The sequence below is a fragment of the Amblyomma americanum genome, chromosome 9, assembly GCF_052857255.1.
Source record: "Amblyomma americanum isolate KBUSLIRL-KWMA chromosome 9, ASM5285725v1, whole genome shotgun sequence".
NCBI lineage: Eukaryota > Metazoa > Arthropoda > Arachnida > Ixodida > Ixodidae > Amblyomma > Amblyomma americanum.
In genome coordinates, this window is record NC_135505.1 from 61,418,165 (window position 1) to 61,430,133 (window position 11,969).

General features: G+C 48.6%; 1 protein-coding gene across 1 annotated transcript; it reads left to right on the forward strand.

Moving 5' to 3' along the window:
* Positions 1 to 1,257: 1,257 nt before the first annotated feature.
* On the forward strand, positions 1,258 to 10,473 carry LOC144104061 (BTB/POZ domain-containing protein 6-B-like). Its single transcript, XM_077636847.1, has 4 exons — positions 1,258 to 1,379; positions 6,648 to 6,742; positions 7,881 to 8,093; positions 9,561 to 10,473. The coding sequence occupies exons 3-4, from the start codon at positions 7,978 to 7,980 to the stop codon at positions 10,159 to 10,161; spliced, it is 717 nt and encodes a 238-aa protein (XP_077492973.1). The 5' UTR covers positions 1,258 to 1,379; positions 6,648 to 6,742; positions 7,881 to 7,977; the 3' UTR covers positions 10,162 to 10,473.
* The last annotated feature ends 1,496 nt before the right edge of the window (positions 10,474 to 11,969 follow it).

Here is an 11,969-nt window from a genome sequence, read left to right on the forward strand (position 1 = left end):
CATTCCGTAGTAAGCGCTAAATGAACGCGAGATGCTTGTGGTCTAGTGGCAACACTTTTGCATACTAGGGACCTGACTAATTGTTTACGCTGGGGCACCGAGCGGTGCGCTCTTGAGAAACGACTGTCTTCGCGGAGAAATGTAAAATAAGTCTCCGGCACGGCAAATCACTCGATGCAGAGCAGTGGAATTACGCTTACCTCTCACACATCAGTCTTGCGTACGTCAAAACATACTTGGCGCCGCCAAGTCGGTGAAGATGGCAAATTGGCGTTGAAAAGAAAGCGAAAGTGGAGCCGGCACCACAGCTGTGCACGCAGTGGCATGGGAATTTAAAGCGAGTATCTCGATGATTTCGACGGAGGGAACGGGGGGGGGGGGGGGGGGGGGTATATGAGCACCAGCACAAGTTGCTCGGCTCTCTTTTTTCGTTTTCAGAGGTCGCAAATGTAGTATAGTCTTTTCCTGCTCCAAATTTTCAAATGAAACGTTGTGCTTAAGCCAACTTTCACATCTGCTATCAGACGGTAATACTTGGTACCCGCCTCAAATAATGGCGGCGTGCAAAAAATGAGTGTAACAAAAAATGTCTTAGCGTTTAAATATAGATTTCAGGGGCAATTTACCATTTTCAGAATTGAAGCCCGATAGTCATGCTGTAACCAAACAACCAATTTAAAAACCTTAGTATGTGCTATGGCCTGGAGTATTTCGGCACCGAAGCGACCGCTTGAGCCGGGGTCAGACTCGCGTGGCGCACCTCCTGTGTGGCGCACTCCAATGCCACCAGCAGCCTGGTAAGGGTGTCTCGATCACAGGGCCGGGCGTTAAGACTTGTGGAACGCGGCATTGTCCCGGCCCTCAACAGGCTCGGATGGCTGCTAACGTGCCCGAGGCTCGTGGGCTCCATGGGGGAGCCCCTCGGCGCGGAGAAGGCTTAGGCGTATCGAAGGAGAGCTCTCTTCGAGCGCCTCAACCGAACCCCTCTCGCAAAAAAACACGCGGCACAAGAATCTCAGGCGGCACCTCTTACGAAGTCACGAGTCAACAAAGACGAGACGACGCGGTGTCGACAGCTGTAGTATGCCGCAGCAGTAGCGGCGTTCTTTCCCTTTTGTTCCAGAGAAAAAAAAATGCGTTCCCGTTGACTGATGAGACGAGTGACGGCGGCGCCTGCACACAGCAGCGCGTGACTGCAGAGAGCTGTTCGCGTGCTAGTAAGAGAGGAGAAATATAGAATTGAACAGTGGTATCTCTTTACCCCCTTCAGGTTGAGGGGGGAGCACCATGGGCCTTGTTGTGGACAGAATTTTTCCCGGCTGAGGCCCACGAAGAACACTTGATCCAGCAAAGGTGAAGGACGGGAGGTCTTCAGTGAGGTGGGAGCTTTTTTTTTTTTGACAGTGTAACAAAAACAAAGTATCCTTCTTCCTCTTTTGCCGAAGGCTGACAGCTGCATGTGGAAAAAGTGAATTCCTTCCTTTGGCCGATACCCTAAAGAAAGCATATGGTCTGTTCGCAAGTGACGGCGGGTACTTCCTCTTAAGTCGGAGATTAAGTGTTCTAGCGTGGCCCCTCTATCCATGCCTCTAGAATTGCGTGGTTCCTTATCAATCAGAACGCCAATATTTTCGCTTTGTTCGTGTGCGCAACCTTCTTGAAGAATAAATGAAGCTTTCTGGAAATGCAATTAAACAATTTACACTGATAAGCCTATTTGCGTACATGTTTTTAGACCGTAACACCTGCTTGTAATGCTTGCGGCCTGTGACACGTTGGGACCTATAGGTATAACCTAGGGCGGAGTCATGGGGAGGATTTCTGGCTGGCGCTATTGATCCTCTGTCTTCCTTCAGGCTTCAGCCATAGGAATATACAGGTCAAGTTGATGAACTGTTAAAACAATTTTGTTTTTTGATATCTGGCGTCCCTCAGAAAAAAATGAATCAAGAAAAGGTAAACACAACAAAAACGGCCGAGGGGGGGCGTCTTGGCAGGAGTTCGCACAGGGCGCTGAATGAGGTAACGCCGGCCTTGCGACCGCGAAAGATCACCTAGGATCAAATGCGCCGTTGCGATCCGATGCCAGCAGCCACAGCATACGACGAACAGGCACCCGCCGACGCTGCGCTGTTCGAGCGCCTCGTGAAAGATCTCGAAACGACGCCGCTCGCCGCAGTGCTCCTACATCTCCCTCCTCGCAAACACGCACCTGGACACAGACCGGCGCACAGGTGCGGTGAACCTTTCCCGATGCCAGGCCCTGAAAGACGACACCATCCTACTCGGGACTACCGTACGCCGTGTAGCCTTCGAAACGCGGCTCAACATCGCCAAGGGCGGCTGCATGTTTCTCTGCTGTTTGCGAGGTTCAGAATCAACGCTTCTCCGCGCGTCAAAATAAGATTCCGGAGTGCCACCTTTTCGCGAGATTCATTTCAATGCATCAATCGCTCAGCGTAAGGACACCGAGTTTGGCGAACAAAATGTCTAATCAGCGGTCTCTAAACACCGCATTTAAAAATAATCTTAGGTGCGTGCGTTATGTCACGACGCGAGGCATGCAGGCTTCAACACGCAAGGCCGAACACCATGCCGAAAACCCGTTCACCACCACCGAGAATCACACTCGGCCACTCGGGCCCCTAGCAACAGCGACGCCGTGCGCCGCTGTTAGTGGCCCGACTTTTAAGCCTAACTTTTGACGTCACTTCCGCCCCATTTTCGCCAATGCAGTGGGAATTCGAAGGACCCTCGTTCCTTCATAATGTGCCTTAACCGCAAGCTCAGGCAGCCGCAACACGCAGCCTCAGCAGACAACCGAAACTGGCGGCTTAAGAGAAAGCGAAAGCGAAAACACGTTTCCTACCCTACGACGCTCTCTTTCCCATTTAGAACATCCGTATGCGGAATAAGGCCGTCAGATGGCGCTACGTGTCCTATCAAACTGTTTATCACCAACTTGGAAAACGACAGCGTCACTGCGCAATTGAGCCTTGTCATTCGGGTGTTGCTGGTGTATGGTGCTTACTGAGCCCCTGGAGTGCGATTGTCTTGCCGTGCAAGGTTCGCAGGAAACAATGTCCAGTGAGTTTGTACAGCCAGCCAACGGTACGTGTGTTGCTACGTTTAAGAGCCCCAGCATGGGCGCGACGTCGAGTGAAACTGGCATGAAACGCGTTCTCCACTACTCCGCGAGTAGGCTTAGGTCTGCGGGCACATTAGCGACTCTTCTTTCACGCGCCGCTTTGAGCTAGAATTTATTACGTTCGCACAGTTCAGTGTGTTCATGTATGAATTAAACTCAGTGACGTGTGCGCGGTTGTTTTGCCTCGAGTGTAGGCAACATTTCTCGTGCTTTATGAACGTCTCCAGTCATGTATTTGAAGTTAGCTGATCCCGGGGTCATCTACTCAATTGCGAACCGATCGTAGAGGAAGCGCCATGCTACTTACGCCGTTGAGGGAGATTTTCGTCAGCCCTGAGCTGCTTCCGCGCCTGCGTTCGCTCATGACTTTGGGGTGTTGGTGTCCTGGTTCGTAAATCTCGTGTTTCCATGGTTATCAGTCCGAACTTTTGAAGATGGCCCCTCACCACCCCCTGGGCTCTTGCATTGCTCGGCTCAGCTGTCCTGTTCGCGTAGAGGAGCCCGTCGGCCGCTCTTGGTGGCGAGCTGCTGCGATCGCGCTGCAGCGTTGTTCAAGGTCTCAGTTTTCATCGCGATTGCTTCGCTGGCCGCTCCATCGGTTGAAGGAGCCGCGTCGGTTGCATGAGCCTGGTTGGAATCGACCGCAGTGAATCAGTGCGAGTAGTAATGTTTGTCATAGCTGCTGTGCCGTTAGATTCCTCTTGCTTTGGTAGCCGAATGTATTGCCTTTCTTCTATATTAACGGGCGTGGCTGGCCTCGGCTGTACACGCCGATCTTGTGGACTTGCAGGAGGAGCGTCGCTATGTTCTTGATTTGACCGTCAACAAACTCTCAGCTCTCTCTTTTCTCACTTTCAAGAGATTTTTGTTTCAATTGCGCCCTGTGAGTATCGAGCGCCCGGAGGTCAGGGTTCGGCGAATGTAGTTTTGTTATGCCATCGAATAAGCTCGACGCCGCCATCATTACCCGCCAGTTTGAAGCAGTGAAATAAGCTGATATTTCCTCTCTACATGACGTAAGAAGGCGACGGCTGTCGCCTACCTTTCGGCACACCGCCGTAGAAAGCGACATGTCTTGGAGGCATGGGTACCAGCGGCTCGTTCCGGTAGTGTCGCTCGGATGCGGCAGCTTCAGTGTTCAGTCAACCCGCACTTTTAGACGGGGAGAACTGTGCGAATTGACGAGTAGTACATTGTGTTAAAGCCATTTAACAGTATCGTGTACAATTAAAACGGTGATGAGAATTCTTTCTTGGTGGTACATTCCATTTCTTAAATGAAATATATATGCCTGGAAGGCAGTGCACACTGGAGCCTGACGATACCTCTGAGCTGCAGAGACTTCCAGTCACTGCGAGACATACCCTACAACAGTCACTTGTGATACCCTCAATTGGCATCACGCATTCATTTGGGCTGGTCGACGCACAGCGAGAGGAAAAGAGGCACCGGATGCGCAAACAAGGAAGAAACTAAATAACTAATCGAGCTGCTGGTGCCTGTGCGACTCACCCAAGAGTGCGGAGGTTCTGCTGGCATGCCCTTCGTACTCGGCAACCACACGATCCAATGTTTTCCTCGGTGAAGGCTGAGAAAGTCTGCAGCAGTAGTGACTGCTACCGGTCAGTTAAGCACTCGATCGGCGGCATTGGCGGACGGGTCAGGCTTCGTCTGGGTCTTAGTCGTACTCGGCTTCGTGGTGGAAGGTGTTCGACTGCTCTCGGGTCTCCCCTACGGCGAGTCGTCACCTCGAAGCGGAGCGAGCTGGAGAGACCTTGCTGGCGTCCCGTGATTGCTTCTTTTTATCCCCTCGTCGAGAGTCGTCATCCTCTATCTCCCATCGGCAAGCGTGGCTGTCTGTTAATTTGGAAGTTTCCCTCTCGCACCGGCATCGCAGCCCTGGCTTGACGCGGCACATGCTGACATGGCACTCCCTAACGCATCCGGAACGCAGGCGGGACCCGATGAGGGATTGATTGCACACACGCGGGTTCTTCCGCTCCGGCTGTTTCCTCACACACGCCGTACCCATGAAGTCGGTCACGCTTGTCCACACTCCTGTGCCACTACTACTGTGCGTCTTTCAGTCCACTGTTTACATGCATCTTTCTTGACGTCGGCAGCTTCTTTGCTGAAACCGCGATAGGAGAGCAAACTTTGCTTGCAAAATTCTTCATAAATAACACACCCGCAATGCCGTCCACATTTGTTTAATTTCCTGGAAATCCAGAATTGAGTGATATCATAGGCGACGGCGGCTCGCACGTCGCGCAGAAGGCTTCGCGTGGCGCGTCGCCGCGCATTATCGCCTCATAGTTGATGTGCTTCATGCGCTTCAGGTTTCGTCAGAACATATGCCTTGAGAACTATAGTGTGGGTTGGCTTGTAGTACAACGCTTTGGTCCAAGACACGTTTACCAAACACTTCAAACCAAGGAAGCCGAGCACCAGGCCGGGGGAAATCGTGTACCGATTAGGAAACCGGTTTGTACCCAGCGGCATTGGGGATCGAACCCAGCTCCGAGTGCTTGGTGGCTCAGAAATGCCTCTGGATTTTTTTCAGGGCACTGAAGGCTCGTGTAGGCACCTCTGTTGCACCATATCCCAAATTCAGGACTGGTGCGTTGGGTTTGCTGTCACACCGCATTGTTCGCGACCTGCTTTCGAGGCGATCGGTCATTGGTCTCCAGCTTTATTCATCGCTAGCGAAATCTTGGAGGAAATATGCGTGTGTTGTTGTCGTCTTTGCAGCTCGCAGCCTCATCTTTGCAGCTTGTGTGTCAGCAATGACAAGATCAAGTCAGGACAATACAGTGGTGCTCATGCAAATATTGTTACTTGAGCGTGTTATGTGACGTCATTTTTCAGTGAGACATTTCTGGGCAAACTAATAGGTGTGTACGTAGTTAAGACGTTTTCTTATTAAACTTTGCCAATGCACTTGCCACTGTGACGTTTCTAGGTAAATTTTTGAATTCGCAGGTCGCTGAGGCTTTTCGGATTAAAATTATGACCGCGCACGTCGCTCAGAAATTTCAATCCAGCCAAAGGCGTTTGCAAACGTTTGAAGCAGTTTCAAAAGGGTTAAAAGCGTCTGTGTTTCGTTGGATCAGAAATTGAGGGTAATTCCGCTCGTGGCACTGCAGTCTGCCAGCCTTCGAATTTAGGCCCAATCAGAGCACCACATTGCGATGCATAGGCCCTATGGGCTGCTTTGCAGGTGGTTTTATCAAGGAGCTGCACCTCTGCTGTGATGTAGGAGCAGTAGAAATTGCGTCGTAATAGAGAGAGGGAAAGAGTGGTACTTTGTTGCATCAAATAACGATTCGGCGGGCCTCATTCAAGACCAGCTGTCTGTCGCTCTGGCTTCTGCCGTTGTGGTATCCAATCACAGCGCAGCGGGAGCGGGAGGGAAAACAGGCATTTGTGAGCATCGTGTTAATGTGTATCAGGTACCTCACGTTTTACTCAAAGCGCGCCGTTTGTTTATCGATTTTAGGTTACTGCTACAGTTGCTGTAAATACTTCGACTGCCGTCGCTGCATTCGAAAACACCAGAGCCAGGCTTCTACTCAGACTGAGAAGCTACATGAGGTAAGCCTTACGAGAAAATTGGCGTTAACTCATTTATAACGCTTTGCAAGACGTACGCTAAGCTGAGTTCATCCGCCAGATTACGGCGTACGATGATAAAAAGAAATGGGGGCTGGTTCTAAAAAGGATGCTGCGGGCAACTCCCATTACATTTCTGGCTGTAGCAGACGGCCTTTTTCTGGCTTCAGTGATGACCGTTCCGAAGCAAAATGCGTATTCATTCGTGACAAGTATGCAGTTGGGAAATGAATCCTTTTCAACCAATTCAAACTAATCTCAATAATTACGGCGTCGTGAGCTTTTAGACCGTGATTATTGCTAGGAAGCCAATTTGCCGTGGCGTGACGTCAGAGATCCGGAAGCAGGAGTACCTCAGATCGCCGCAGTCGCCTTGTAGAAACGACGATCTGGCCTGGAGACCTCTATTTTATTTTCTAGCTTTCCTAGCTAAATAAAGCTCCGCTTTAGTTTGAAGTAGCTTCTTCGCTTGTCATTAGAAGGTCGTAATCAGTCTCTCGAATCCAACCTTCATTTCTCTTCAGTCCCTCTTCCGCCCTTGGCATCAGGAACAGTGCTGTAGAATACTCGTAGCGGGGTAGCGTTCATATAAGAGGGAAGCTTTGGTGTGGAGTAAAATTTTGGCCGTCATGACGCCTTTATGGCGCTGTTCGTGAAAAGTGGAAAGGAGACGGCTGCGCATTCGCTTCACAGCCGCAATCGAATCTACGGCTAAAATCGTTTACGGTACTTGTTGACGAACAAAATTGCCTCTTCAGGAACTCAGAAAAGCGTCTTGCTTGCTTCTGATGTAGCGGCTGCCACCTCTCGACAACCCGTGGCACTGTCACTGCTTGGCGTACATATAATTACAAGCTGACAATTGAGCTTGTCGGTGCGGCAAATCTTGAAGCTTCAACGCGAGAAATGGCAAGGGAGGAGAGCATATGCAATAATAAACACTCGTGCTTAACAGGCCAAAAAAGTCGATTGCTGCACCGGCGGAGATAAGGGCGAGAATGTGTGGCTCCCTTTTAGCTTTTGTTGTTTGTGTAACCAGGTTATTAAGTCGCAGTTAATTTGGTGATGCGACGTCGTTGACAAATTACGATGTAATGTTTACCTCTCTCTTTACTTTCAGTTCTCACTCACAAGATTTCTCAACAGTCAGGACATTGCCGACGTAGAGATCGTCGTGCATTGTGCCCACTTTCCCGGTCAGCGGAGGTCAGCACCGAATGATCTTGGCTCTCCAGAACGACGTCTTCAGAGCCATGTTCTACGGAGACTTCGCCAAGGAAGAACGTGTGATCATCACCGACTTGCACCCGGAGGGCGTTCTTGGCCTCCTTCGGTACGTTCATTCAAGTTATTCTACAGTTGATCCACCGCTATGTGGTGTGACATGCGCCTTGATTATTGTGATGGTAAACTTGCCAATTTCAAGCGATTGTTTTTTTCTCACAAACGGCGCAACCATATCGTTTCTGACTCCACCGCGCAGTTTTTATATGCTTGAAGAATAGTCGCCAACATTAACAAAAGCATGAAGGAAATATAATGCAGAAACAAAGTTTCAGTGGCGTTGTTTTTCCATCGAGCAACCAAGGTTATCGGTTACGGCATCGTGTCAAAAGTTCTGAAACTTGTACAGCGCCGTGGTACTTGCATAGTGTAAAAAAGGTGCGAGAAAGATTGGGTACCCTGTACTTTGAGTCTCACATTTTTGAGACCGGCTGACTAAAGTTGCAGTTTGCCCGGCTTTTTTTTTTTTCAATGGCTACGTGTTGCATGGTACTCGTTGACCTTCAGAAATGAAATGGAAAGGCAGAGTTTAGAGCAATTATGGTGAAAGTTTCAAGCTGGTTCAGAAGTTTAGAACATATAGAAATTTGTTGGAAGGCAGTGGGGATTAGAGCTGGTATGAATGGAAACTACAATGCCTGTGGCAAAACAATTCACTCAAGCATAGTGAGTGGCAGTACAGTTTGCACTGCCGACTACTGTGAAAATCTAACTGCAAGTCTTCTCCAGGCAGCAGGAACAGCATCCTGTTGGGTCCGTCTCATTTTGAAAACGAGTAGAAATATGTCTTGTTTTGAATGGTTTGAATACATTTTAGCACAGAATTCTATAGAGCCAACTTAAAATTCATTTCTGACAGTTTTCATTTGAGGAGACCTCAATTTCAAATTTTTTTTTATCAGGTTATACATCATAGGATCTTTCTCGATAATCCACGAAAAAGACCAAGCAGTGCGTAGGAATCGTCATCAGCAGAGTGGTCAGTTGGACTTGTTGGCCTCAAGAAACAGAAAAGCTGTACCGCGAGTGGTGCACCCAAACTGCGTAATAATAGTATGCAAAAGTAGCTAATTAAGACGGCACTGCGCCGGCCATTTTCCACGTCCACGCACTGGGTTAACGGGTTAACATCCCCACTGTGTAGCTTCAACTAATATAGCCACTTTTCAAAAGATCATTAAGATCGCATACTACGGTGTAGGGTTCTGCAAAAATAAAAATGAAGATTATTTTCGCTCCAAATGTTAGCAAATAGATCCGCTTCTCCGGCCTTCAAGCATATGGGTAATAAATCAGACGACGAGGAACCGGTATTCCTTTTAAGTTACTGATCACAAATGCGCCAGATGAGGAAGGTGTTAATAAATAGAATACCGAAAAAAAGATCACGTAGAATGATTTCATATTTCGAGGAATTGGATTTTCATGCATTGGAAAGAAAGTGGAAGCTGTATATGTTCGAGAAACTGCATGTAATTCATTGTATAACATTTGTAATTCATTGTCTTCAATGCAGGTACTTCTACAGTGGCCATCTTGAAGTGGAAGGAGTGCATCAGGCCCTGTGCACTCGAAGCGCAGCTGTCAAGTACCTGGTGCCGGAACTCGCAGAAAAGTGCATTGCTTACGTGAAGCGTAACATGAAGCCGGAGGACGTGTGCCCGGTCTTGGACTACGCCATCACTATGGGTGAAGATCACAGTGACCTCCCTGTGAAGGATATCCTCCTTTCAGACAGTATCAGCGTGCTATCCTCAGAAGCATTCGCATGCTGTTCGGAGTACACGGCCGATTACGTCGTCGACCACGTAGTCGACGTGCCCGAGATCTGTCTTTCGAGCCCTCCACAGGTGGGCACAGGAGCAGTGGCTTCACACAGCCGCTGCCGTCGACGGAGAGCCAGAGCTCCGAACACTCATGCAGCCGTTCTTCACCAAACTTCGCTTCCTCGCGCTGACTGCGGAGGAGTTCGCTTCTGGACCGAACCTGTGGGGAATCCTGAACGACCACGAGGCTCGCGCAGTCTTCAGCAACTTACTGAAAAGTGGTTCGCTGCCTTTGCCCGATGGCTTCAGCAACGTCGTCTCTCCCCGAGCGAAGGGGAAGATCTTCCCTGAGGTGCGCCCGAGGTAGACGCCCTGCATCGGACGCCTACTGCAAACTTTCAAAGCCATCGCGTCTGACTTGTACATCTACGTGCCACGTTTAAACGCTGCTGCGATTCCGAAGAAAATATCTTCTGTGTTCAGATCGTTTGCCTTTTTGTTTTACTAACAGTTTAGATGACCACGTATTTTTCAGTATTATGTTTGTGGTCCTCTGCATCAGCAAATGCGTGAAGCTTTTCAAGCATTTTTAGGTTGTCATATATTTGTTTGCGGACAGCCAGGAATGAACACAGGCTGGACTGTGGTGGGTCCTTGTGGGTACATGAGCGGAAATAAAGTATTTTCGTGTTTTTCCTTGGTTTACTTTCCAAAAAGACCAGTGCTGGCCAAAAATGAGGACAACGGAGCGACGTGCTGTGCTGACAGGTTCCTTTTTCTTATGCCTTAAAGTAACAATGTGGAGAATATTATGTTGGCTTGTGTCGCTAGAATGCCAGCGCCTGACCACAAAATGACCGCTTTTACTGAAAACAAAGCTTCTGTAAGGTAGAAAAGGGGAAGTACTAACATAAAGGTACCGCCGCTTTCAAATCTCACAGGTTGAAGCCGGGTTACGAATTACCGAAAATCGTACATATCTGTGAGGCTGCCAGGTGAACGTTGCGAGCTTGGATATTGAAGTGTTTTGTTTTGAAACCTCTAGTCCTCTTTTATCACTGAACAATGAAGACTGAGAAAGACAACCTGAGTGCTGTCGGCGGGCTGAATTTCGGTATGTTTTGGTGCTTCGCAGCGTTGCGCTTCACGTGCCCACCTGGTTTCGTTATTGACAGGCCTTGATTTTCAAGTCCGGAATAGCAAAGGAAATTAAGTGCCCCTTTCAGAGCTGCTCGGGCGAAGTTCATGCCTGGGCTCGCACATCGCTTTTGAATCGAACAGCTTTACTACGCCAGCTATTCGAGCCGTCAGCGGGGCCTCAAGTTTGACCTTGAATGTTGTGTTGTGCTGGGTTTTATGGCGCATAGGCAACTAAGGCCATCATGCGCCAGGCTCGAAGTATAGGAGAAATCTCTGGATAATTTTATAGAAATGTGAAAATCGTCGGTGGTGCAGAGTGCTGAAATAGTAAGAATTACCTCATGATGAAGGAAAAGATTCTAGGAATGGGTACTATTAAAAAGTATTCAAGGGGGTCGGGTAACCTCAGCGGCCGTCTTTACCAGGGCAAGGATATCGAGGCTCCCAACCAATCAAAGACCACACTTTTTCTCAGGAATGAGAATGGCTGAGGTGTATCAGACAAAGTGCTGGGTCATGGTTTACACATCTTTAAGAAAACCAGCTTCTGTTAAAAATCTAAAAACGCAAGACATGTCCACAATTTCATTATCACTCAAGAGCAGTGCTGAATGAAAAGGTATGCATTGGTTATAAAACGGAGAAAACCTTTTTCCGTAGCTTTTCCAGTTTAGAGCATGAAATTAAAATGTGATTGACTAACTTCATCTCCGCATGTAGAAACTGGTATGTCTTCTTTAGCAGAAAGTTGTGTGTAATGTGTGAGTGTGACCTATCTGGAGATGGCAGATAATGACCTCCTTGAAACGTTTCTGGTGCACACATGACTTCCATTCACCTAGCACTGGTTTTATTACCCGTGGTTTGTTATTTAGTTCTTTATTCCAAGTGAACTGCCATTTTTTCCTTGCATTACTATGTAGTAAGTTCATGAAATCTCTGCACGGCATATTTATGTTTTTAATCTGCTTGTCGTCACAAGCATGAGCAGCGCACAAATCTGCTCATTCATTGCCGTT